At 41.4% G+C, this 26006-nt stretch overlaps 7 protein-coding genes and 2 long non-coding RNA genes across 15 annotated transcripts; 6 read left to right on the top strand and 3 right to left on the bottom strand.

Moving 5' to 3' along the window:
* The first annotated feature begins 425 nt into the window (after positions 1-425).
* On the top strand, positions 426-26006 carry LOC104801388 (ubiquitin-conjugating enzyme E2-17 kDa). Its single transcript, XM_010524639.2, has 5 exons — positions 426-441; positions 24100-24199; positions 25083-25210; positions 25318-25422; positions 25617-26006. Exons 2-5 carry the CDS (start codon positions 24130-24132, stop codon positions 25758-25760), a joined length of 447 nt encoding a protein of 148 aa, XP_010522941.1. The 5' UTR covers positions 426-441; positions 24100-24129; the 3' UTR covers positions 25761-26006.
* On the top strand, positions 678-5676 carry LOC104801379. The gene is made up of 14 exons (XM_010524627.1): positions 678-1248; positions 1404-1490; positions 1560-1669; positions 1880-1930; positions 2062-2233; positions 2398-2679; positions 2785-2988; positions 3078-3563; positions 3652-3861; positions 3936-4124; positions 4240-4403; positions 4506-4655; positions 4750-4828; positions 5092-5676. The coding sequence occupies exons 1-14, from the start codon at positions 817-819 to the stop codon at positions 5524-5526; spliced, it is 3051 nt and encodes a 1016-aa protein (XP_010522929.1). The 5' UTR covers positions 678-816; the 3' UTR covers positions 5527-5676.
* LOC104801380 (phosphatidylinositol 4-phosphate 5-kinase 10-like) lies at positions 5793-8771 on the top strand. 2 transcript variants are annotated; one of them, XM_010524629.1, is made up of 11 exons: positions 5793-5933; positions 6085-6140; positions 6217-6377; positions 6466-6628; positions 6873-6983; positions 7093-7280; positions 7441-7532; positions 7662-7709; positions 7823-7915; positions 8055-8193; positions 8286-8771. In XM_010524629.1, exons 3-11 carry the CDS (start codon positions 6229-6231, stop codon positions 8590-8592), a joined length of 1290 nt encoding a protein of 429 aa, XP_010522931.1. In that variant the 5' UTR covers positions 5793-5933; positions 6085-6140; positions 6217-6228; the 3' UTR covers positions 8593-8771. The 2 variants fall into 2 exon arrangements, with proteins under 2 accessions (XP_010522931.1, XP_010522930.1); XM_010524628.2 differs by lacking the exon at positions 6085-6140.
* On the top strand, positions 9579-13123 carry LOC104801381 (BTB/POZ domain-containing protein POB1). Of its 4 annotated transcripts, XR_769878.2 has the most exons (7): positions 9582-9989; positions 10315-10431; positions 10501-10604; positions 10698-10761; positions 10859-11138; positions 11223-12432; positions 12849-13123. XR_769878.2 is itself a non-coding variant. In XM_010524633.2 (6 exons), exons 1-6 carry the CDS (start codon positions 9731-9733, stop codon positions 12046-12048), a joined length of 1632 nt encoding a protein of 543 aa, XP_010522935.1. In that variant the 5' UTR covers positions 9579-9730; the 3' UTR covers positions 12049-12831. The 4 variants fall into 4 exon arrangements, 3 of the variants coding, with proteins under 3 accessions (XP_010522935.1, XP_010522933.1, XP_010522934.1); XM_010524633.2 differs by lacking the exon at positions 12849-13123 and having other exon boundaries at positions 9579-9989; positions 10333-10431; positions 11223-12831; XM_010524631.2 differs by lacking the exon at positions 12849-13123 and having other exon boundaries at positions 11223-12831.
* LOC104801382 lies at positions 12449-12965 on the bottom strand. Its single transcript, XR_769879.1, has 2 exons — positions 12873-12965; positions 12449-12632 (listed from the first exon to the last, which is right to left on the bottom strand). It is a non-coding gene; the product is annotated as an uncharacterized LOC104801382 (long non-coding RNA).
* LOC104801383 lies at positions 13788-15231 on the top strand. Its single transcript, XM_010524634.2, has one exon. The coding sequence runs from the start codon at positions 14164-14166 to the stop codon at positions 15076-15078; it is 915 nt and encodes a 304-aa protein (XP_010522936.1). The 5' UTR covers positions 13788-14163; the 3' UTR covers positions 15079-15231.
* On the bottom strand, positions 16111-18048 carry LOC104801384 (GDSL esterase/lipase At4g01130). The gene is made up of 5 exons (XM_010524635.2): positions 17951-18048; positions 17580-17844; positions 17115-17485; positions 16777-17047; positions 16111-16489 (listed from the first exon to the last, which is right to left on the bottom strand). Exons 2-5 carry the CDS (start codon positions 17830-17832, stop codon positions 16221-16223), a joined length of 1164 nt encoding a protein of 387 aa, XP_010522937.1. The 5' UTR covers positions 17833-17844; positions 17951-18048; the 3' UTR covers positions 16111-16220.
* LOC104801385 lies at positions 19376-19988 on the bottom strand. The gene is made up of 2 exons (XR_769880.1): positions 19909-19988; positions 19376-19731 (listed from the first exon to the last, which is right to left on the bottom strand). It is a non-coding gene; the product is annotated as an uncharacterized LOC104801385 (long non-coding RNA).
* LOC104801386 (G-box-binding factor 2) lies at positions 20132-23735 on the top strand. Of its 3 annotated transcripts, none has more exons than XM_010524638.2 (13): positions 20132-20289; positions 20792-20932; positions 21084-21128; positions 21208-21303; positions 21393-21473; positions 21653-21691; positions 21772-21929; positions 22019-22067; positions 22155-22203; positions 22440-22603; positions 22796-22864; positions 23025-23150; positions 23235-23735. In XM_010524638.2, exons 2-13 carry the CDS (start codon positions 20873-20875, stop codon positions 23397-23399), a joined length of 1101 nt encoding a protein of 366 aa, XP_010522940.1. In that variant the 5' UTR covers positions 20132-20289; positions 20792-20872; the 3' UTR covers positions 23400-23735. The 3 variants fall into 3 exon arrangements, with proteins under 3 accessions (XP_010522940.1, XP_019056519.1, XP_010522939.1); XM_019200974.1 differs by having other exon boundaries at positions 20133-20289; positions 20824-20932; positions 22440-22615; XM_010524637.1 differs by having other exon boundaries at positions 20134-20289; positions 22440-22615.

Below are 26006 nucleotides of genomic sequence, written 5' to 3'. Positions count from 1 at the left end.
CAATATCCAACAAAATTAACATACAAATAATAAACAGAGCAGCCAATTCTAACCCTTCATGTAACTATTTTATAATTACTGCACCTTTTATAATAACCCATAAAAATTTAACAATAGTCAATGCGTTATAAATCTAAATTCAATATGTATAAAGAATCTTTAAAATATATGTATCCTTAAAAAATCTAATTGGATATTAGAGATATATTTAAAACATAAGAAAAAAAACATTTATGTCACCGGAAAAAGTGAAAAATGTTCCCAAAAATATTAAAAGGTGATTGGAGAGAAAAGGAAAATAAGAAGACGAAAAAAGAAAACGAATTTGACGCCAGGGGCGAAAATGGTACTCGTAGTCTTCAGCTGCAATCACAGATTTCTCGTTTTTACCTTTCTCGAGTCTGAATCTTGATCCCCGAAATCTCTCTCTCTCTCTCTCTCAAGTCGTCTTGAATATTCCATTGGCGAATACCTACGTCGCCGGCTACACCAAATATTTACTCTCTCTCTCTCTCTCTGGTCTTCGTCACATCTGAAAACCGCACTCGCTTCGGGTGCTGTCCTTCGGAATCTGTAATCTCCGTGGGGCTTTTTCGTTGGGTTTCTATCCAAGAAGGTGGATCGTGTTCGAGATTGGATTGCTTCTGCTGGGTTAGAGTGTTTTGGGGGGGGGGGGGGTCTTCACACTCGTACTGGATTGCTCGTGAGTAGCATCTAAGGTTTCTTGTTTCTGCTGAGATTTTGGTGGGTTTTGTTCGAGATTCCCTCTTGTCGCCGGATTCGCATGTAATTTCGATTTTTTCATGAGAACGTAGAATGGGTTCTCTGGAATCTGGGATTCCGCCGAAGAGAGAGAACGGAAGGGCAGCAAGATCAGAAAGGCAACTCCCATTTCTGCAGAGAAACAGGTCGAAGCTCTCGAGATTCTTCCTCTTGAAGAAGCTCGATTACCTCCAATGGATTTGTACTGTGGCGGTATTCTTCTTCTTCGTTGTGCTGTTCCAGATGTTTTTGCCGGGACTGGTGGTCGATAAATCGGACATACCGTGGAGAAACAAGGAGATTTTGCCGCCGGATTTGGTGGTTTTCAAGGAGAAAGGTTTCTTGGATTTCGGTGAGGATGTTAGGTTTGAGCCCTACAAGCTTTTGTTGAAATTCCAAAGAGAGACCAATAGTTTGAACTTCTCTTCGTCTTCTGTCAATGCTACTCTGCAACGTTTCGGATTCAGGAAGCCGAATTTGGCTCTGGTCAGTAACAAAATTCAGCCTCATTTTTCCTGAATCAATGAAATTTTGATTGATACTTGTTTCCAAGATGCTGCATTGCTTGTTATGCCTTGAACCATTATGCTCGGATGCTTTTGTTGAGATTTCATTTCATACGAGGAAATTCTTGTCTGAAGGTTTTTGCCGATTTGTTAGCTGATCCACAACAGCTGTTAATGGTGACTGTCTCCAAGGCGCTGCAAGAAACCGGCTATGCGATCGAGGTATAGATTTATTTCTTCTTCCTTGCGGTACTCGTCAGTATGACATTGGTCAAACTTGTTTTTTGGCAGGTTTACTCGCTTGAAGATGGTCCTGTGCGAGGCATTTGGCAGCAATTAGGTGTTCCGGTCACGATACTTGAGAGTTATCACTCATCAAATTGTGTCATCGACTGGCTATCGTATGCTCCACATGCTTGGATAATGTTGAATTAGTTAACCATGAAATTATTCTGATGTTAAACGATTAATAGCCTCTAGAATGAATCTACTATGTTGATTTCGTATGATCAAATAATTTTTTTTTATGATTGGTTGTAATTTGGCTGCCTTGGACTTGGTCAATGTGATAATATCTGACCATACATCATTTTCTTGTTTTGATTATGCAGCTACGATGGCATAATTGTGAACTCTCTCGAAGCTAGGAGTATGCTTTCTTGGTATGATTATTATCAAGGAGTTTGACATTGTAAATAATTGTGTTGTATGGTTCTTAGTTTTGATATTAGATATTATATTTATGTATTGCTCGTGGACTTTTCCTCAGTTCACTCTAGTTATTTTGCAACAGTGTCTTGCAAGAACCTTTCAAATCTTTGCCTCTCATTTGGGTCATCAATGAGAAAACTCTTGCTGTTCGGTCAAGATGGTACAACTCGACAGGGCAGACCGATCTTCTCAACGACTGGCGAAAGATTTTCAGCCGGGCTTCTGTTGTAGTTTTCCAAAATTACCTCCTTCCGGTAATATTTAATTTTTTTCATTACGAAAGTTGCTGTGAAACACGTTTACTTCGTTAGTAATTTGTGCTTTCTGCACAACTAATCCCGGAATTAGCCTTTCTGGAGTAATTTCTCTCAATTAATTATTTTCTGCTCTACTTTTTTTCTGTTCCTTTTTCTTGCAGATTCTTTACTCTGAGTTTGATGCTGGGAACTTTTATGTGATCCCTGGATCTCCTGCAGAAGCATGGAAGAATAATTTAGAGAGTCCACAAAAAGACGAAATAGCCATTGCTGTCGTGGGTAGTCAGTTCTTGTACAGGGGTTTATGGCTGGAACACGCCTTGGTTCTGCAAGCGCTGCTACCGCTATTTTCAGATTCTTCCCGTCAGAGTTACAATAATTCCCACCTCAAAATCGTAGTTTTAGGTGGACATTCAGCTTCCAACTATAGCATAGCCGTTGAGGTATAGTAGTTTCTGCTATGCTATTTGTCAACTGGTACTTGGCTTTTGAAGCTTGTTATTATGGTATCGCTGATTTTCTATCTTCGATTTGTCTTTACTTATTAGACGATTGCCCAAAACTTGACGTATCCAAAAGATGTTGTGAAGCATATCAGCATTGACAGGAATGTCGATGAGATTCTTGGGGCTTCTGATCTTGTTTTATACGGATCATTTCTTGAAGAGCCATCTCTCCCAGAAATTTTGATGAAAGCCATGTCCTTGGGGAAACCGATAGTTGCACCAGACCTCCCCAACATTCGGAAATATGTAACCTCCCTATCCAATTACTCATATTCTATTTTACTTGTTTATTGTTCACTCAGCTGTTTACTGACTATATTGGAAATAACAAATAGGTTGATGACAGGGTGAATGGCTATCTTTTCCCCAAGGAGAATTTGAAGGCTCTAACACAGATAGTGCTTGAAGTGATATCAAAAGGGAAAATATCTCCCATGGCTCAGAATATTGCCTTAATGGGAAAAACCACTGTTAGGAACATGATGGCTCGAGAAACCATAGAAGGGTATGCAACTCTTATTGAGAATGTTCTCAAGTTTTCTTCAGAAGTCGCCTTCCCTAAGAATGTCAAAGAAATTTCTCCCAAACTGAGAGATGAATGGCAATGGGGTGCATTTGAAGCTTTCTTGAACATATCGCATGGAAATAGAACTGCTAGAAGTTATGAGTTTTTAGTGAAGGTTGAGGAACAGTGGAATCGCACCTCCGGAAGCAATATAAAATTCGGGGCTGTTAACGATGACTCATTTGTCTATGAGATTTGGGAGGAAGAGAGACATCTTCAGATGATGAATACTAGAAAGAGGAGGGAAGAGGAAGAGGTAAGTGTTACAGACTCATGTTCTGGAAGTCCCGTTCTCATCGCTATTTGTCTCTCATGCTAAATTAATTCACTCAATGTGCATACAGCTTAAAGACAGAGCGTCACAGTATCATGGAACATGGGAGGAAGTATACAAAAATGCTAAAAGGGCAGACCGGAGTAAGAATGATCTGCATGAGAGGGAAGAAGGGGAGCTATTAAGGACAGGTCAACCTCTATGCATTTATGAACCTTATTATGGTGAAGGAACCTGGCCTTTTCTCCATCAGTATTCTCTCTATCGCGGGGTCGGCTTGGTGAGTGCATTCTAATATCTAATCATGTAGTGTTTTCTCAGCTGTAGTTAAATGAATGCACTCTTCTTCTGCAGTCAACAAAAGGGCGAAGGCCGAGGATGGATGATCTCGATGCAGCAACACGTTTGCCACTTCTTGACGACCCGTACTACCGGGATGCTCTTGGTGAATTCGGTGCATTTTTTTCAATTTCAAACAGGATTGACCGTTTACACAAGAATGCATGGATAGGGTTTCAGTCCTGGAGAGCAACTGCCAGGAAGGTATAGTTTTGGTTTAAACAAAAACCTTATCCTAGCGACAATTTTTTTTTTGGTAACTATATTTGATTGTGGGGAGTTTGCAGTTATGTGAATGTAACTCTGAGCCCTGAAACAGGCTTCTTTATCCAAGACTGCTGAGGATGCAATACTACACGCCATTCAAGCACGGAAACATGGGGATGCCCTCTACTTCTGGGTTCGTATGGACAAAGATCCAAGAAATCCTTTACAGAAACCCTTTTGGTCATTCTGTGATGCCATAAATGCTGGAAACTGCAGGTAAAAAACACCTATGAACTTGTAACATATGGTATATTTTTGAGACTCTGAACTTGGATATCTGACAACTTTTGTTAAAAAATCTCCCGGGTGTGAATCAAGATTTGCTTTCAACGAAACTCTGAAGAAAATGTATGGTGTGAAGCATTTGGATTCATTGCCACCAATGCCTGAGGATGGGGATACTTGGTCTGTCATGCATAGTTATGCCTTGCCGACGAGGTCTTTCTTGGAGTTCATCATGTTCTCCAGGTACTTACTGCATATTTCTCTTGTTTCTCATACCCCAATTTTGATTACCATAATTAATTTCGGATTTAGTAATGGTGTTTCTCTCCTTTTGCAGGATGTTTGTGGATTCGTTGGATGCACAGATATACGAAGAGCATCACAAGACAGGGCGGTGCTATCTGAGTTTAACCAAAGTTAGTAACCTTTTCCTCTTTTTCTAACTTAAAGATGGTACCTTTCACCTAAGGATCCTCAATCCAACTCACAAAAGTCAGCATTTTGACCTGATGAGTATTGTTTGTGTCAGATTCAGGTCGAGTAGTAGTAAAGTAACTTAACCCAATTAACAATATGGTTCGAGGTTTTGTTTAGATATGGTTCTGATCAAAGGATTGCTGAAAAATTGTCATGAAGATATATTTGAAGCGATGGAATGCATTGGGTTTCTTTTTGGCAGGACAAGCATTGCTATTCGAGGTTGATGGAGCTTCTGGTGAACGTATGGGCATACCACAGTGCGAGGAGAATGGTGTACGTGGAGCCGGAGACGGGTCTGATGAAGGAGCAGCACCTGCAGAGGAGCAGGCTTGGTCACATGTGGGTCAAATGGTTCGATTACGCTACCCTTAAGTCCATGGACGAGGATCTTGCCGAGGAGGCTGATTCTGACGGTGGGATGGGCCACTGGCTTTGGCCGTGGACGGGTGAGATCGTCTGGAAAGGTTCTTTGGAGAAAGAGAGGCAGAGAAGGAACGAAGAGAAAGAGGAGAGGAAGAGGAGAAGTAAGGATAAGCTCGACCGGAGAAGACGTAAAGGCGGTCGCCAGAAAGCCATCGGGAAGTTCGTGAAGCCGCCGCCCGATGATGATCCGGTGGTGGCCGGAATTGCCTAGGCTCGAAAAGAAAGCGTTTCATTTTTTGGGAGATAATTTTTTTTTTGGGTGGTCATTCCATTCTTATTCTTAGGTTCTAACATTCGGTTAGTTCTTCATTGTAAAAAAGAGACAAGACTACTACTAATTCAAGCCCTTGTGTGAAGAATTTAATTAGAAAACAGTTTTAAAATCTTTGCTAAAAAAAGGGTTTACGCGTGACTTGAAGAAGAGAAACAATTTTCCCTTAACCAAATTAGGCAAAACCGTCACTTCTTTGTTTCCGTTCCGCCAAAAAAACTGGGGCTTCTTTTAAAAGCCTCTAATTCTTCGATTTGATCTTCGTCTTTTCCAAATTTTCTCTCTCTCTCTTGTTTTTTCTTTTTTCTTTTTTGAATCTTCCATTGGAATCGCAGGTCGTGAAGCAGGTAACCTTCGATTTTGTCTTCTTCTTTTCTTTTTAGTGATGATTTTTGAAGAAATCATGGGTGGTTCTAGGTCATCTTTCTTTCTTCGTGTTGTTAGGAATTCTCTCGAGCTTAGTTGTTTTTATTTGTTTCTTTGATTTGCGCGTTTCAGTGGCTCCCATGGTTTGAGTTCATTGGGGGAGACGATTCAATGAGTTCCATGAATGTGTAAAACCCGCATATATAGAAGCAACAGTATATACGGTTCTATACATGTATAAAGATGCATAATCTTCATGTACAGGAATCGGTACAGATGGCGCCATGTGCGAAGGAGATATCTTCCCAAGACGTTAGAGCCACTGAAAAGAACAGGATTCAGTACTCTTCAAAGCACGTTAAGCACCTTCCTCCCGGCACTGTCACCGATTTCGAATGGAAGGACTATTGTCCAACTGGCTTCAGGTATTCCCCTTTCCCCCTTTCTCTTACACTAATCATACCCGAGAAAAGTTTCTAAGCTTATGGCGTTGGCTTGGTTTCTTTCTTTCAGACTTATACAGCAACTTGAAGATATTGATCATGACGAGTACACGCACTCAATCTGTAATGATGAGACCCTGAGGAAGCTTTCTTCTGGAAAAGTTGGCAAAATGTTTCTCCTCTCCGAGGATGACCGGTTTCTCATCAAGATTCTCCGGAAATCTGAAATTAAGGTATTGGATTGTCATTGTGTCAGAGATGGGTTATGGACCTCTTTTTCTGTCGGGCAGGATTGCATTTCTGTATACATTACTCTCGCCATGGTTCTTCGAGAATCTGGCTGGTACTTCTTTTGTAGTCAGGGAAATTCATATCATATTCTATTGATCGATGGAGTGAGACATTGTTTCGGTGTAGTTTCTGCATTTGATGCCTTCTGTGATATGGATCTCTCAGGGGACAAATCATTTGATGTAGGTAATACTAGAGATGCTGCCCAATTATTACCACCATGTTCAGAAATACAGGTCAACGCTGTTGTCCAAGATTTATGGTGCTCATTTCGTGAAGCCTGTTGGAGGTGTTAAGGTAAAAACGCTGTTGCATCCATTTTACCAGAAACTTACGATATGGTGTTTTACGCTTGGAGCTGTCACTTGAACTGTTTTTTTTTCTGTTTCTGTTTCTACGCGAGCAGACATATTTTGTTGTCATGTCAAACGTACTGCAGTCGGATGTCTTCATGAGCAAGGTCTACGATCTGAAAGGTTCACCTCTAGGCAGAACATCAAAGAAGATTAAAGTGAGAGAGAAAACCATATTGAAGGATATAGACCTGGATTTTTGTTTCTACGTGGATCCATTGACCAGACGTCGGCTCATCAAGTGACTTTCCTCGCCCTTATTCAATTCTAGTCTCCCTTTATCAGAAATCTTTGAACCATCCTTGATTCAAGACCAGAGCAGATGATAAGAAATTATTGCTTTGGCACTATACTCCTTTTCATTGACTGTCTAAGCGTTCATTCAATTCTTGCCATTGCAGGCAAGCGAAACTAGATTGTGAACTTTTGGAAGCGGAGGGCATAATGGATTATAGCTTGATGCTTGGCGTGCAAGTAAAAGGCTCATGTCCAGGTTTGTCTTTTTCTTTCTTCTTCAATGACATTGGTCGGAGCGTTTACAGTTAAAGGTAACAACCTGAAGTTTACAAAATGATTATTGGCTTTATTATGTGACCAAAGTCCTCTAGAAACCATGCTGCAGGTTCACTTGACGAATTAAGCCCCGTGTACGACAGCTCTTCACCTCGAGGTATATTTTCCTCCTAATATTCATTCTGTTTGGTTGAATTTGAATGTATTTTAGGACAGTGGTATCGGACAAGACATTGGTATGTACCATAGAATTGTCTTGATATATTGCAGAGTCTCTCGATAGCTTTAGCTCATTGTTTATGAAGACGGCTTCCAACTCTCCAGACAGATCTTCTACAATGTATTCATGCACTCCTAGTAGAGGTGAATTACCCCCCAATACTACCCTTAATGCGTTTGCATGGCCCAATATGTGGGACAACTTGGACAGTCTTATTCGTTAATTACATTTTTTTTCCTATATATATATATGTATGACCGTGCCAGTCGTTCATTCTTGCAGATTCGATGGACAGTGAGAGTTCAATCTCTATAAAATCTATGGCGAGCATAAACTCAACTCCAGTGGTGATAGAATGTGCTGATTCCCCGCAAATGAAAAAGCCTCCCAAATCAACACTCAGTGAGGCTTTCTTCAACAGGTAAAACTGTTGTATAGGTATATATATATATAGATGAGCATGAGTCATGCATGGTTGTGATGATGATGATGATGATGATGCTGATGATGAAGCGGGTCGAGCACAAACTTTGGGATGAAGATAGGAGCAAGGGCAAAAAGGATGGAAACAGGGGGAGGGAGGGGGAAGAAAATAAAAGGGACGGAGGAATGGTACGAAGTGGTGCTGTACCTCGGAATAATCGACACTTTCCAAAGCTATGGAGTGAGGAAACGGATCGAGCATTGTTACAAATCCATACAGCATGACTCCAAGTCCATCTCCGCCGTCCATCCCAAGGTTTACTCTTCCCGCTTTCTCGACTTCGTCTCTCAGATCTTCCTCCCTGACGACGACCCTTCTTCCCTCTCCTCTTCTTAACCGATATTATACTCTCTCTCTCTATATATATATATGTATTATGTATGTATATGTAGCAGAATCAGGTCTGTTTGTTTGTGATTGTGAAGACATTGACATCCGAATGTGTGTTTTGTCTCTTCTCCCTTCTTCACTAACACTTCTTGCCTTTTCCTTGGACTGTTCATTTCCCAAACTTATTATTTGTGTATGTGTAATGTTTCACGGAGATTGGAAGAAGAAAAAAATGACGCGGATTAGATTGGAAAATGATGGTGGGTTGACCAGCTCAATGCATTTTTAATGATATGAATAATAATTTTCAGACGATTGTGGCTGAACTAACTTCATATGGAAATGTTGTTTGTGTGCGCGCGCATGCCAATTGCCAAAGACACGTCTTGGACTTTGTCCGAATACTGGGCTTCTGTTGTTGTCCTTTTTAGACCGATCAATTCCCAAGGACCCTCGTCATTTTATTTAAAATATGTTATTTGACGCATTGATGATCTTCAAACTGACCTAAGCTTATCGTTATTGTACATGTCAATTTAATATTTGATTAGCTTGTCATGGTCGTTCGTGTTTGTTGGGTATTATTTAGTACTGCCATTCATTTGTTTTTAATGGGACGTATTTATTATTTTAATATTCATTGTCGTCTTCATATTTGACAATTGTAATCGTCTACATACAGTTTACAAAAAAAAATAAAAAATCTAGAGACATGTGATGAAAATGGAAAAGCCAAGGTGAAAATCTGAATATCCGGAATTTCTAAATATATATCCAGAATATCTGTCAAATGCAATTTGGATCTGCATGTGTGCGTGTATGTGAATATTTTATTTAAGGAAAAAATTATTTTTAAATTACACATATATATATATATATATATATATATATATATATATACACACACACGCACATGAGCGTGTGTGTGGGAGCGCGGTTGAAGAGGAAACGTTGAACGGTTCAATAAGGAACAAATGGCTCTCTTTTAAATTTGCTTCATTTACCTCTTTAACCTCTTCCCTCAGATCTCCCGTTCTTCTTTCTCCTTGTTTCCTTTCCCCTGCTCCTCCATCTTCGTCTTCCCTCTTCTTCATCGTCGCGGCGTGAGGAAGAGAGAGGCGCGTCTGGACGGACTCTTTTCTTCATGAACGATTCCAATTCCCACCCCACCATGGTCATGGACTCCGATCCCTCCCTCTCAACTTCTGCCAACGACGGAGATTTCCGTTTCGCTTTCAACGACGTCAATTTCTCCGACCGTCTCCTCCGGATCGAGATCTCCGGTGGCGAGCCTTCGACTTCGGAACTCAGGACCGACGCCGGTGAGTTAGGGAGCTGTAGCATCGTCGATTGGGTGAGGGATCGCAAGCGCAGGCGAGAAGATGTCAAGAAGGACGATCACGGTTTGAGGCCTTTTTTCCCTTTTCACCCCCTGAGATTTTTGTTGATTGTCGATAAAACCTTGCATTCATAGCAGTGATTTCAGATTTGTGATTGCTTGAGATTTCTTGGTTCTTGGTTTAATCTGATGTCCGGCTGACGAGGAACCGAGGGACAGCAGACTTTAGAGGAGGGACAGAATTTATCATTTGTTTGTCTCTGGAATTTAGGAAAATTGGTTTCAGTTTGATCACAACTTTGTTTTGTCTGCACCATAGCCCTTCCCGTCTTCTTAGAATATGTTTTTTACAATGTCATCTTTGGTGATAATCGTGATACAATTTTCAGCCTTCGACCTTGCCACAGAGCCGGATATGAAAGGCGACCAGCCTGAAACGGATGATTGTGGAGGCGAAGACAACGAGCATGGAGATGATATGGCAATTGTTGAAGAATCGCAATCAGGTATTGCATTTCTAGTTGGATTTGGTCCTGATGAGCATGCGTTGATTTGGTTGAACGAACGTGCATCAGACAATGAGTCGAACTGGGGGATGGATAGTTCCACATTTGTCAGAGTTAAAGAACTGCATATCAGCTCTCCAATTTTGGCAGCCAAAAGCCCTTTTTTCTACAAGGTAGTGTGTGTGTGCTTTTCTGCAAAATTGCTTTTGTTAAATATCTGCTCTGTGGGAGACGTCTTATTCTCTAACATGTTTCTTTCTTTTCAGCTGTTCTCTAATGGCATGCGAGAGTCAGAGCAAAGACATGTAACCTTGAGAATCGATGCTTCCGGTATTCTCACATTTCTATGTCTCTGCTGTATTCGATTCGCTGTGGTGATATCATCAGAATAAGTAGTTCTCTTGTTTTCCATGTTGTGTCTTTTCAGAGGAAGCTGCTTTAATGGAGCTCTTGAATTTCATGTATAGTAACTCACTGTCCATCACGACGGCCCCTGCTTTGCTCGATGTACTAATGGCTGCCGACAAGTTCGAGGTTGCTTCGTGCATGAGGTATTGCAGCCGTCTGTTGCGAAATATGTCCATGACACCTGAGTCTGCATTGCTTTATCTGGACCTTCCCTCAAGCGTGTTAATGGCAGAAGCAGTTCGGCCTTTGACGGATGCTGCAAAGAAATTTCTCTCGTCTCGCTACAGGGACATATCTAGGTACATTCTTGCTTCCTTGACTTGACTACCACAAAAGGGGTAAAGAAACCGAAAATTGTCCATAATTTATTCACATGTTTCTAGATTTTTGGACAGGTTTCCGGAGGAGGTGATGGCCTTGCCTTTAGCCGGTATTGAGGCAATATTGTCCAGTGATGAACTCCAAATAGCATCTGAAGATATTGTATACGATTTTGTATTGAAATGGGCGAGGTCGCATTACCCTGTCTTAGAAGAACGCCAAGAAATCCTTGGCTCCCGTCTGGCCCGCTTCATCCGCTTCCCGCACATGACATGCCGAAAACTCAAGAAAGTACTGACCTCAAACGACTTTGACACCGAGGTCGCGTCCAAGCTTGTCCTTGAAGCTCTCTTCTTCAAAGCAGAGGCCCCGCACCGTCAGCGCATTCTAGCTGCTGAAGAACCCGCCTCTCTGAACCACAGGTTTGTAGAACGAGCCTACAGATACCGACCCGTGAAAGTTCTGGAATTTGAAGCTCCGCGCCCTCAGTGCGTAGTTTACCTGGACTTAAAACGAGAAGAATGCTCGAACCTATACCCAGCGGGTCGGATATATTCGCAGGCATTCCACCTCGGGGGACAAGGGTTCTTCCTGTCGGCTCATTGCAACATGGACCAGCAGAACTCGTTCCACTGCTTTGGGCTGTTTCTTGGGATGCAAGAAAAAGGGTCGGTGAGTTTCACAGTGGACTATGAGTTCGCAGCAAGATCGAAACCGACGGAGGAGTTTGTGAGCAAATACAAAGGGAATTACAAGTTCACAGGGGGGAAAGCGGTAGGCTACAGGAACCTGTTCGCAATTCCATGGACAGCCTTCATGTCAGAGGAATGTCTCTACTTCATCAATGGCGTTCTCCATCTCCGGGCTGAGCTCACCATCCGGCGGTAGCCGTTAGAGTTCTCTGTGGAAGATGAACGGAAATTCAGATGCTTGCTACACCATGATATATAGGCCTATAGATCAATCATTGGCCGGTTTTGCCCTTGGAAGTTCTCTGGGTTATTTTTCCATGTAGAGGAGGGAGGACCTTGAGACTCCCTCCAAACTGACTTTCTTTCTCGCTGGAGTTTTGGTTTTCCATCTGAATCCAATTCTCTGATTTTTATACTGCCATGAGAAATCTATTTAGAGTTGTGTGTGAGTCTCTCCACGTGAGCGGCCCCTACAGAAAGGATAACCGGAAGAGAGAGGGCGGATGCTGAGGAGCGGTCGGTGCGTCACACAAGAAGGTTTGGATGATTTCCAGGACGGCAAGGCTGACGTCATCCTAAAGTACGTGTTCAGTCTCTGGAAAATTCAATTATATTTTCTGGAACTATCTCTGGGTTTGTTCGTCTCGAATACATTTAGAGAGTTTTCAGATATGAACAAGAGAACAGAGAGAATGTATTACAGGATAAGGATACAGAAGCCTCTCCCGCAATTTTCTTCTTCAGGGACTCTATATCCTCTGCAAGTTCCTTTCTGCTTGACTGTCACAATTAACAAAAACTCTCATTTGGAGGTTCTGCAAATATCACTTCTTAAAGATCCCATGGGAGAAAGCAAAATACAATTTAAGTTATTAAGAGGTTTGGCCATGTATCTGTAGACGAACCACCCTGTGTAGCCGAGGCCGACTAGCTCCATAATCTTTGGAAGCTATATTTTGAAACATGACATTTTACATTTCTCCGCATTCGAAACAGAGATTCCCAGAAAAAATGGCTCACCTGAAACAAGCTTCGCCGGAGCAGCGAAAGACGATCGGCTGAAAGATCGCGGAGGCAGGTACGGTACGGCAGCGACAGGTGGAACCATCACGGACATGGAGGACGATGCTGCTGCTGTTATCGCCATGGAAGCGCGCCGAGAAATTGTCCCTCTTCGCCTCTCGTCTAATTCTTCCTGGACTTTCTCCGACGATTTTCTCAGTCCTTTCTACTAAAGATCATCGGCAAAATTTACCGTTATCAAAAAAAAAGGAAGAAAAAAAGATCATCGCCTTCTGACACGTGGACAATCCTTGTGCTTTGATTGGTCAATGCTCTTATCTTAAAACGTTTCACATCCTGTTGGCCCATTTGGAGCCTGTGGCCACGGCCCAGTAAGCCCATACCCTTTTTCTTTTTTCTCTATAATTCAAGTAAAAAAATTCTTTTTTTAAAAAAAAGGAAACATAATTATAATTTAAAAAATGGTTGAATAAACAAATTAATGATTTTAAAAAACGAATTGGGTGAAGAAATAAATAAAGAAGCCGCTGAATAGAGTGATGGGTCTCCCACCGTACACTTCGTTGGCATTTTCAACCACTAACTAATACTCAATATTTCTCGTTTAAAAAATCGTAAAACTTCTTAAACATTACCCTCTTCTTATTATTCCGTAATTTATTTACTCAATAAATCTACTACTTGAGAATTTATTTACATCAACAACATCATGCCAGTTTTCAAGATTCTCAATAAATCTGATAATTCACAGATAAATATCCCTTTTTACTCAAATTAAAGCAAGAAAATTATTTATTTATACAATTTGTATATTAAAATAACGGTTCGGAAAACTCGGCGTTAGGGCACAGCTTACGAGTATAATACCGTCTTTCAACTTCCCCATTGCTTTAGTTAACCATAAACAACACGCATTCATCAGATCCATCTTCATGCAGCTGTTCCACATTTTATTAATGATACATGCCTTTGTGTGTGCGTATATATACATATTTATATATATATAAGCATCTGTGACCTCTCCACTCTCTTATACAGCTCACAATCCCCAATCTCTCTCTGTTGTCTGATTCGTTCGGGATCTCCCTTCTCTCTTCATGATTAATGGCGCTTCCCTTTGATGCTTCGGCCTCATTATAAGGATCAATCTGGTTCATTTCTCGGATCCCTAATTTTTCTGAATTCTCGTTCACATCCTCCGACCAAGTTCATCGCTTTCCCTTCAGCAGATACTGAAACGTAGATGGAGACGAAGAAAACTCATTTGGGTCGTCCTTGAATCTCCCCAATGGGATCTTACCATTCGAATCTCAGTCTCATTATCATCTTCTGCGCAATCTCTTTATCATCCGTGACCATTCACTGCGCCAACGATCAGGATTTGGACGATCTGATCCGTACGTATGCCGCTCGTACGAATCCGAGACCACATACAGGCTCTCTGTACAAGATCACACTTCCGGCGAATCTCTCCGGCGTCGAAGCTTCGGTTGTTACGGTCCGAAACAGCATGTTCTGGAGAAAAGGAGCAAACTTTAGCCATTTCTTCATCCCTCCGTTGGTTAAAACGACGCCGTACGCGAAGAGAATAGCTCTGTTGTACGAGAATTTCGGGAACTCGTCGTCCAGATACTTCCGGGTGGCAGGTTATTCATTTGTTTCGCCGGTTGTTGGGTTCAGCGCCTATGACGCGACGAACCCGAATGATATGGGAGACGAAAAATTGAATTTTTCAATCGTGGACAACGATGTAATCTCGATTCGCTTCGATTCGGACGTTACCCACATCGGAAAGGACGAGAATTCGATCAGATGCGTCGCCTTTGTCGATGAAAAGAGCAACAACAACAACGGGTCGATAGAGTTCAGCAACCTGACTGGGAATTACGAGTGTGCCACTAGGAGCTCCTCTGGGCGTTTCGCACTGGTGATTCCCAATCAGAAACAGGAGAAGAGAGCACTGAAGCTGAAGTGGTGGTGGTTGGCGTTGGTGGCTGCCGGAATATTCGTTGTGGTTACGGTGGTAGCGGTTATGGCGGCGAAGTTAGTGAGGAAGAAGAAGATGAGAGAGATGGAGAGAGAATCGGAGAAGAGCGAAGCCATTGGATATGTCTGGATTGGTCGGAGCAGAATGCCGACTGCGGCAATGGCCAGAACCCAGCCTTCTCTTGAACATCATCATCTTCATCTTCCGACAGATTAATTCCTCGTTTCCTCTTTAGTTTTTTCTTTTCTTTTTTGGTGATCTCTTGTTCTAGTTCCATTTCAATGCACAGTGTTTTTTTTTTTCTTCCAAATTTGTTTCTTTCGGTTTATTTACACTCAGGGTGAAAACTATTTGACATTTGTTATGTTATCTCCCTGCTCCCATAAAAATATTCTCGTAAGTATACCATGAAAACAGAAATGTTTTCGTAAAAATAAGTATTTGATTATGTGTGCCAGTGTTTGTATATATATTACAATTTACCCAAAAAAAAAAAGACAAGAGTTCATAAGACTTTAACATGCAATGTCGGTATCCAAGTAGAATAGGAATAAATTTGCCGAAATATAACCGTTCGATACCTCTATATAAATGTGAAATCGAGTATATTTTAATAAAAAAAAAATTATAATCCATGTTTGAAATGGATATAGAGTGTTTGTGTTGAGCAATAATTAATGGGTTTAGTCAAACAAAAACGAAGTGTTCATATATTCAATTCAATTCCCTAACAATCTAGTATTATATTCATTGTTTCGGCCTCGTAATATTCAATTTATAAAATATCCATATGATATAAGATACTCCACATACGACAGAGAAAAAGACAGCAATTCCCTTGACTTTATATTAAAGTCGATATTTTACAAGTTCGAGCGCATGAAAATGTGACGAGAAAAATACCACTAAACTAACTATTTATTATTTTATAATTTAAATAAATAAGAATAAAATGATTAAGAGAATAATCGATCTGTAAAGTTTACTTTTTGATTCCCATAAGACGGATATAAATATACTTCAGTTTTGTCTTAATGCCAAGATAGTGAGCAATTGAAATAATCACGTATGTGATATAAGTGTATCTAAAAACAAATCGATATTCGTTTGGACCGTCGCCCCAATAGCAGTCGCATTTATTATTGGACGCACACGAACATATTTTAAACACACGTACGTATGCTAATGGGTGTATGTGAATGTCAATAACAGTATCAAATGCGGATAAATCAGGGTTAGACCAAGACAAATATAAATAAAGATTAATTATTGCAATTTAAAGAATCCCCCATAAATCTAACAACTCATAATAAAACGTTTTAATTCGTCACATCCGTTGGTACAGTACAGACTCATTTTCAGGGAAAGCTGTGAATACGACAGAGATGAGAGAGGGCAAACGGAGGGTGAGAGATCGAGCCGTCGATAATGGCAGCGGAGATGTGGCGGTTTGCGGCCTCGGTGGCGTGGATTCCGTCGTAACTGACGTAGTTGTAGGGATCCGTACAGGCTGAGGCCGTCATGGACCGACCATCGATGACTTTGGTCGTGCCGCAGAAGAGTCTCGGGTCGTAGTTGTACGGACCGCCGCCGTGCCCACAGCAAGCTCTTGTGCCATGTTGCATGCCTTTGAAGGGAGACAAAAAAAAAGAGTCCGGTTAAGGATACCACAGATGGACAAGCGGTTAACCGACCGGTTATGTGAATGAAGTAGAATCGAGCTTAACCGGGGGAGATTTCCAACTAGAACGACCCTTCAACACATGCTTTAACCTAAACCATACAAGGCCCTACCAAACAGCTAAATACTACAAAAAATTACTAGACTACCAAACTCTTACATGGGCATTACAAAAGGCTAAAAAATCAAGAACATCCACACACAACAGAATTGAACATTTTGAGAGAACATACCGTAGGATTTAGGGTGTCGAAAGAGGTCGAGGAGGATCTTGTTAGTGTCCAAATAGACGATAGTAGAATTCGCGAGCCGAGCTCTAGAATCTGCCAGGGCTTGCTGGAGTAGACTGTTATAGTAATCAACGGCGTTATTCACGGAGATCAAGCAGCCGTACGCATCTACATCGGAATGGTTATGACGGAATGTGGTCAATATCGCCGGATAACATCCCACCGGTGCTAGGTTCATCACCATAAACGTTCGCCCCCCTATCCCATATATCTCCTATATTCCAAAGCTAACATAAATCATGGGTTATAAGCTACTATACATGTGTGTGTGTATATGTTACCGTAATGGTAGAAGCGATCTGGGCGATGACTTGGGGAAGGAATTGCCGGACAGCCTCGACACCAATGGCTGCTAAATTGGAAGTGAAATCGTTCTGACCAATGTAGAACATGTAAATGGATTTTCCGAAAATGTCGGGCGGAGGAAGGATACTGGATCCCGATGAATGAGGATGAGGGTGGGCTTTGACGTGGAAATCTTTCATTTGGTTGAGTTGGATCGCGAGGGAGAAGGGACTGATTCCGGAGACAAACAGGGAAGTGTTGGGCAAAAGGACAGTAGAGGCTAACGTTGCGAAGTTGGCACCGTGTCTATAGTCCGATCCGATCGATTGAAGGTACGGGCTTATAAACGGCATCCCCAATGCTTGAGCTGATAATATAACGTGCCAACCCAATAAACATGCATACATAGACTAAAAAACATTGCTTGTGCCTATGAGTTGTGACTGCGGCATTGGCATTACCCAAGAAATCGATGACGAGGCGGCCGTCGGAGGCACGGCCGGCCGGTTTCTTGAAAAAGGTGGATCCCCATGGCCCCGTTTGAGCCGGGAATGCTGCCCAGAATCCTCCCGTGTCCGAATTCGAATCTCCGAAATTGAATATTCCTTCGATTTCACACTTCGAATCTGCCAATTCTGACGAAATCATTACGACAATAACCATGCATGATATTTTCAGCAAACTGGGAATTCCCCTGTTTAAACCCAGACCCATCTCCTTAAAGATCTGCAAAAAAAAAAAAAAAAAGTTCAGAAGAAGAAGAGCTCCTGGATTTGGGTTTTGATAAGTGAATAGTGCGAGGGAGAGAGATTTGTCGGTGTTGTGAATACACTTTTGTCGGATCCTTACGTGTTTCAGTGACTCAGTGTGTGTGTTTATTGAAATGCGTATGATTTTGATTTAGCAAATACAGAAAAATACAATCGCTTGTATACATCCCTACATGAATTCCTAACCATATATATGTTCGAATCCAAATATCATGTACGGTTAAAATTTGTTCTTATCTTCACGGGTGACGCGGATGATAGAGTTTACCTTTTGGACATGAATCCTTACTTCATTTGTCAATTTCCCATAAAAACCAAGTTTTCTAATTAATAAAATTTGTTCGGAAAACTTATTAAAATTACATTTTTTTAAAACCTTTTTTTTTAAGTGCCAGAGAAAGTAGGCCCAAATATAGACAAGATAAAGCCTCTCTACTTCCCAGTTAGCCCATACTTATAAACTTGTTTGGGCTTTGGTTGGTGGTGGGCATCATCGTAATCTCCCCCCCCCCTCAAGGTTCAACCGTTATTACGTAACACCCTCGAGGGCATATACGATATTTCAGTTTATGTCTTTATCGGATCCAATCTCAAAGATCTTACCTTAAAGTCCACGTCAACCGGGTCCCACTTGCAAGTCGCCTCGACGACACGTCACCTTGTCGGATATTGCCCGGCTACGTTCTTTGATTTTAAATAACAATCGCACCAGGCGGATGATGCGTTTAGAGATGTGGTACACTTATTTGGACCACTTCTACTTCGTCAAGACAATAGTTTTCCACCAACTAAATTACCCAAAAAAAAAGATCAAAAGAACCATCTTATTGGGCTCTGTTTCATATCATTATAAAATATTATATATTCATACAGGCTCTAATTAATAATTACCGAATGAGAATGAGTTAATTGATGTAAATAGTTTTGGTGCACCAAAGGCTAGGAAAGGTTGGGCCAGCACGCGGGGAATCCGACGTGGCGACACATGCAAAGGCCACACCACACCCGGTGACCGTGACAATGTGAGCTGGCTACGAATCCCACCTTGTCCATGGGCCCATAATGCTGTCATCCCTGAGTGCGACACGTCAGCCTCAGGACCAATGTGGTGGGGACCACTCTCCCTTTTTTTTTTATTTTGACGTTTTTTAATACATGGTAGAAAAGTCATGCTATGCTTCTAATAATAATCTAATTTTATTGATTGTATCCGTGCAGTATGCAAAATTGATAGGTAAATATTTCATTTTTATTCTAACACACGTTGAAATAATAGTCCTAGTTTTTTGAAAAATTATTTATTCCTGTTGTGAACATAAAAATAAAATATTTCCTTTTTTCTTGTATTATTCCATACAAGCGTTTATTATAGTTCAGTTTAATATTTATAAAGGCTGGGAAACAAAATGCAAATTGTTTTATTTACATTTACACGTCCAATAGAATATTACTATTTATTTCTGTTGGAACAAATATCGAGAATAGTCTTATTGCTAATTGAGGACAAACTTGAATCTTTTGGTTTGCATTTCATAAAATTAATGCTTCGTTGGCATTAGATTCCGGGTGATTCGTAATGGCGTGGCTGATTCATAACCGTCAGATGTAATAGATATCAACCGTCGATGTTAATTGTATTTCTGGACGGTGGCGTACACGTGGGCCTCTCATGAGATGACTTGGGAAAGTGGATTTGAATCAGCATAAAAAAACGGACGGCCAAGATTTTAGATTCCTATAGCAGTTCGAGACAAAGATTTGTTGATCATCTACCGAATTTACCTCCGGTAATTATTTACCAGTTCGGCTCCGAATTTAGTTGAAAATTTCTATAAAACGAAACCTGCAAATACATATTTATTGGTTAAAAAAAATTCAGATATAAGGAAAAACGTATAATTAATTTTGAGGTAAAGAAGAAAAAAAAAGCCTAATTAAATAATTAGTTATGCATTACAGTTAAATGTTACAAAAAACAGAAGAGGTGAAAAGTAAACACCACATAAGATGGTGGACTTACCAACGGACGGTTTAGATTGAACCACGTATGCGAGCCGATGGAGCCATATCTTAATGAATTAACTCAAACGGTCCAGCGCAGATCTCGGTGGCCAGCTCGGCAGGCCACAGTATATGCGTCGTTCCTACAAGCCCTTCTGATTTTGACACGTGTCCGGTGACGTGGTCATCAACCTTGGCGCTCCCCCCCCCTCTCTCTCTCATTCTCCTCTCCCTCTCCCTAACGGGCTCTCGCCTGCACAAAGAAACCGTTTCTGGAGAAATCAACGAGAGAAATAGAGCTTCATCTTGAACTTGTTCTTCGTTTTTGACTAGGAATTGTTAGGTTAAATTACTAATTTTCTTGGCAAAATCCTGCGGCGCGGAGTTCTTCATATCGAAGGTACGTCTGATTCTACCGAACGAGTTTGGTTTCGATGGAGCAATGAATTCGAGAATTCAAATTATCCGTCTCCGGTGTGTTGCTTTCTGTTTGTTTCCTCAGAAAGTTTGAGAGGAATGAAATTGAAGAGGGAAATAGCTATAGCACAGTTGCGGTGCAAGTGGTGTTTTGCATAGGGAAAACTCCAGTCGTTAGATTGAGGAAGCAGAATGAAACCGGAAGAAAAATGAAATAATTCTCTAAATTTGATAGTTACTACACGAGAGACTGAATACTTATATGGATCTGTTTGATTTTTTTTTTGCTCCGACATCTTTATTCTGTTTGATGGTCAAAATCGTAAGATCCGACCTTAGTTGAGTAATTAACTGGTAGATTTATGCCCAACAAAAGAATTTTATGGCGTCTCGATCTCTGCTTACGTGTCGGAAAGTAGATATCTGACCGAGTTTGGAAAATCTGACAGAGTTTGTGTTTGTTTTGCTCTATCTCTTCCCGGTAGTTTCTGGCAAAGTCACAGCGATTTGGTTTTAGGGCAAGAAAACTACTCGAGAGGCTTTTCAGTTCCCTTTTGCACTGAGACATGGGTAGCAATGAAGAAGGAAAGTCCTCAAAGTCTGAGAAATCATCGCCATCTGCACCTGTAAGTTTTGAAGATGCTATGTTCCTAAGCTTTTAGTTTTTTTTTTTAAAGCTAAGCTTTTAGTTTTAGCTTTAGAATAAACCAAAGCTTGTGGGGTTAGTAGCGATGGTGTATCTGAGTCTGATAGACACATATGCCTTTCTAATCACAGGAGCAGAGCAATGTTCATGTGTATCCTGATTGGGGAGCGATGCAGGTTGGCTTCTTTGGTCTTACTTTTTCCTTTCCTGTTTGCGTTTACCAGTACACTGTTCATTTACTGGTTTCATCTGCAGGCATATTATGGCCCTAGAGTTGTCATTCCTCCGTATTACAACTCAACCGTGGCACCGGGTCATGCCCCACCGCCTTATATCTGGGCCCCTCCATCGGTACTCAACTGAACCTTCTCAAATAGATGTATGGTAATTACATGTTCATCTGTCATGTATTGAGTGTGACTGTTGTTTAACTCTTACAGCCGATGATGGCACCTTATGGGGCACCATATCCAGCATTTTGCCCTCCTGGTGGAGTTTATGCTCATCCTGGGATTCCTATGGTACTCATCCCTTTTCTTGTTCGGTCTTTTACCTCCCCTAGAGTCAGTTCACTTGACAACAACCTCATACAATCACTAACCTGAGTCTTTTTTTTATATATTTAAAAAAGTATGTACGGGTTTTGGTGAACTAGTTCTTTTTCCTGATTCTGTATTTCTGTCGTTTCATTTTGATGCAGACGCAAGGTCCAACTGTCCAAGCTTCACCTGCGCCTGCTGTAAGTTATTGTCTTCATATGTTTGTTATGTGGACTCTCTCCAAAGCATATGGTAGATGTGAGCTTGAATGGGTTTGCAGGCAACAGCTCCTTTGAGCATGGATACTCCAAAAAAAACTCCAGGGAATACAGATCAAGGGTTCATGAAGAAATTGAAAGAATTTGATGGACTTGCAATGTCAGTAGGCAATGACAAAGTTGAGAGGTCTGAACAAGATGAACCTAGGACTTCCCAGAGGTTTGACAATTCGTCCGATCCCTTCGTTCTTGGAACTTGGTCGTTTGACTTCCTTGTCTAACCACCAGACTTGTTTCCTATGTCAATAGCTCAGAGAACGAAGGTTCTAGCAATGGAAGTTATAGCAATACAACTGGGGTATGGATTACTCCTCCCTCCTGCAAGCCAGTTTTTTATGTATCAATTATTTTTGTTGTGATGTATTAATGGATGTACACTTTGCAGGGTGAACAATCCAAAAGGAAAAGGAGCCTAGAAGGAACATCGGCAATGGGTATTTCTTCTCCTACTTTTGTATCTTGATGAACTACAATTTTTGCTCAACACCATTTTCTCCGACAGAATGTTAAGACTATATAATATTATGATTACTCCTAGTCATTTTGTGTGCATATGTTTCTTACTCTTTCTCAGCCATGCCGTGTGTGTCAGATACAAGTATGAATATTCTTCTAGTTATGACAATATTTTGGAAATGTGGTTGCTCCATCTTGTTTCATACACCTATAGATGGAGGGCCTCCGACACAGGTGAACCCACTTTCTACCAGAGAGTCGATGAATGGAAAACCCACAGCCACTATGGTGCGTCCTGTTATGCACACATCATTAGAGCTCCAAGGTTCTTCTGGCATGAATGGAGCCATACAGCCTTGCACAGTCATACCCCCCGAAGTATGGTTACAGGTGTTGTAACTAGAGTTGTCATTGTTATTCTCTGCTTCAAGTTGTGATCTTCAGGACATCCACTTCAGTCTTCAAACGAACTATTGCCTTAACAGATTTGTTATCCAAATATAGTGCTAGATTTGGTTTGTTTTTGTGCTGTCCTCACATGCATCTTTTTTTTTTGTGCGTACCTAAAAGGAGAAGAAGCGGGAGAGGAGGAAACAATCCAACAGAGAATCTGCGAGGAGGTCAAGGTTGAGAAAGCAGGTGAACATAATGCATATCTATAGTCCAAAAGTTTATGCGGTTGTGTACTTCTTTTTTGTATTGTCTAAACTTGTGATGGAAGCTGAAGTCCCAGTTTTGCATTATTCGTATGGGTTGAGGTTTTAACTAAGCCAACCAGTTAATCGGATTCTTAATGTAGGCGGAGGCGGAAGAACTAGCCCGTAAAGTTGACTCACTAGCAACAGAGAACATGACACTAAGGTCGGAGCTGAACTTGCTAAATGAGAAGTCAGAGAAACTACGGTTGGAGAAGGAAGAGTTACTGGTACCGTCTGTTGATTGTGTTATACGTCCTACTTACACAAGTCAGGGCAGGGCTTTTAAGTGAAGGCTTTTGGTGGCGATGCAGGAAAAACTGGGAGCAGCGGAGGGGAGGGGAAAGACAGAGAACCTTATATCTAGAGTTGAAAACAACGAAGGAGGTGGATCAGGAGGGGAGACAACATATGAGAAGACCTCGAAGAAGGTGAAACATCAACTCGTGGACTTGAGCCATCCTGTGGCTGCTAGCTGACCAGAACCGGCTTCTCTCTCTGCTCGTTGTCGGGAGGTGGGGGATTCCGATAATCTAATTAACCTCTGATGATGCCTTCAGGGAATTTTTAGACTGCAAGGTAAAAAGGTGTGCATTGTGCTGCAATAATCGATGTAAAACATTAATGGGAAGGTGTGGGACTCTGCCCCCTTCCCCTTCTTTAGGCAAACTTAGCTGATACGGGGGAGATCGAGAGACATTTTATATTTAATGCCGGAACTCTCGTCACTTCGTCGAGCGTGTATTAGAGTTGATAACGACTTCAACCCTCCGCCATTTAATGATGTTTTCTTTTATGTAATCTTTGATTTTAAATTGGTGAGTCCCAGGATTCCAATACTTGTTCACCCGGTGACGGCCACGCGGCAACACGACATAATTTCAGCTTTTTACGACGGTTTGTGTGTGTATTTTTTTTTTCTTTTGCTAATTCACACCGACAGATTGTATGTTATCATCATCATACTCACAGTTAATAATAATAATAAACGGTTTAGTTTGGGAGAAGAAAATAGTCAATTCATTACCAAAAAAAAGAAAAGAAAATAGTCAATTTGGACAACCAATCCAAAACTAAATGGCCCCTCTATTTCCACGAAATTACCAAACTGGTATTTCCCTTCCGCGTCGCCTCCACGCATTGCACCCCGACACAAACCTCATCTCTTCTTTTCAGATCTCTCTCTCTCTCGCCGGACAAGCTGTGTCCATGGCGTCGAAGCGGATCCTCAAGGAGCTTAAGGATCTCCAGAAAGATCCTCCTACATCTTGCAGCGCCGGTGAGATCTCCCTTCTCCTTTTTCTTTTTCGTCTTCTCGGGTTCTCTCTCTCTCTCTCTTAGTTGTTTGTCTGACGTGATCAATTTGGCAATGTTCTGATCAGATCGATGAATTTTCTTTGTCCTTTTCCGTGTTTGATTTTGTTGTTAACTTGTTAATCTGAAGCATTTCGCTCGTTCATCAAAGAACGAGTTTGGGTTGTCTTCCGTCTGAAATAAAAAACGGTATTTCGGTCGTTGATAACCAATTCAGATCATTAGCCTGGGTCCTTTGTGCGGAATTAGAAGTTAGGGCTTCCGATCCGTGTCATGTTGTTGAGGGTGGTGATCTAGGCATCAGGGATACAGGAAAAAACCCTTCTTTGGACGTGGATTCATGTCGCTGTTTTGTTCTTAGCAAATTAGTTACCTTGCTTAATGCTTGGAACTTGCTCTTTGTTATGTTGTCCCGGGAAATGTCCAGCCTCGTTTTAGCACACTTAACATATCGGTGGTGACTTCTAGAATTGTATGCTTGAAAGCTTTTAAATTCGTCCAAGTTTAGACCTTGAAACTTCGTCAATATTCGAAGGAGTAGCTTGATTCTTGTTTTACTTGGTCTCTGTCGGGCCATTGGATAGATTACTGAGTCAATTCATCATCGCATGATGCGTTTCTCAGCTCGGGGCGGCTGTATAAAGTTTTCTGTGGACATGTGGCAGAATAACATCGATTGTTTCTGCATGTGTCGTTCATTAGACTGTTGAGTAGTGTGGACAGAATTTCTCTAGGTGTTATTATGACGAGCCGGATGTTGCTCGGGGAGGCGCCTTTGTTAGTTGCCCGGATGTCATGCTATCAAACGAGTGGTGTTGTCATAACCTAGTTAATGTATGCAATTGCAGGGCCTGTCGCTGAGGACATGTTCCATTGGCAAGCAACAATTATGGGTCCCACTGATAGCCCTTATGCAGGGGGTGTCTTCTTAGTTACCATACACTTCCCCCCTGATTATCCATTCAAACCTCCCAAGGTATGTAATTGTGTCATTTTATTTGTTACGATTCAAATTCGACTAGAGGGCACCTTCTTTTCTACGAGCAAAAGCAATCTGTGTTGCAAATGCTACTTGTCCCGCAGGTAGCATTTAGGACCAAAGTTTTCCATCCAAACATCAACAGCAATGGCAGCATTTGCCTTGATATTTTGAAAGAGCAGTGGAGCCCTGCCTTGACAATATCAAAGGTGGGTTTACTACCTCTTAATAAAATATATATCTATGGGTATATGCAACTGACATTAGGCTTAGGCATAGATGTAAATTTCTGAAAGTCAAGTACCCCTTTCTCCACTTTTTATCATTTCATCAAAGCTTTCTGTGTCTTGAGTCTTGACATTTCAAACAGATTGAAAAGTGTGTATGATGTATTGTGATTCAGGTATTGCTATCGATATGCTCGTTGTTGACAGACCCAAACCCGGACGACCCGCTGGTGCCAGAAATAGCGCACATGTACAAGACTGACAGGGCAAAGTACGAGTCCACCGCTAGAAGCTGGACTCAGAAATACGCTATGGGCTGAACAAGTTCCCCACCCTGAGGGGCGTCTGTCTTATGTATAAAATGTAAGTGCCATCAATCAAGCATCTTTCCTCTTTGTGTGGACTGTGGAATTGAGTTTGGTTTTCGAAATGAGAGAGCCGATGATGATGTTGTAATTTGATTCGTGGATTCATTAGCTGCTTCATATGATGGATTAGAGTGGTTAGCATGTGACCTCGTTTGCTGTTGATCTCATTAGAACACGATAGATGATTTGATTGTTCCA

This window comes from Tarenaya hassleriana, unplaced genomic scaffold, assembly GCF_000463585.1.
Source record: "Tarenaya hassleriana unplaced genomic scaffold, ASM46358v1 Cleome7, whole genome shotgun sequence".
NCBI classification, from domain to species: Eukaryota; Viridiplantae; Streptophyta; class Magnoliopsida; order Brassicales; family Cleomaceae; genus Tarenaya; species Tarenaya hassleriana.
The sequence above is the reverse complement of the archived record's forward strand: the minus strand, read 5'-3'. Positions and strand labels throughout refer to the sequence as shown.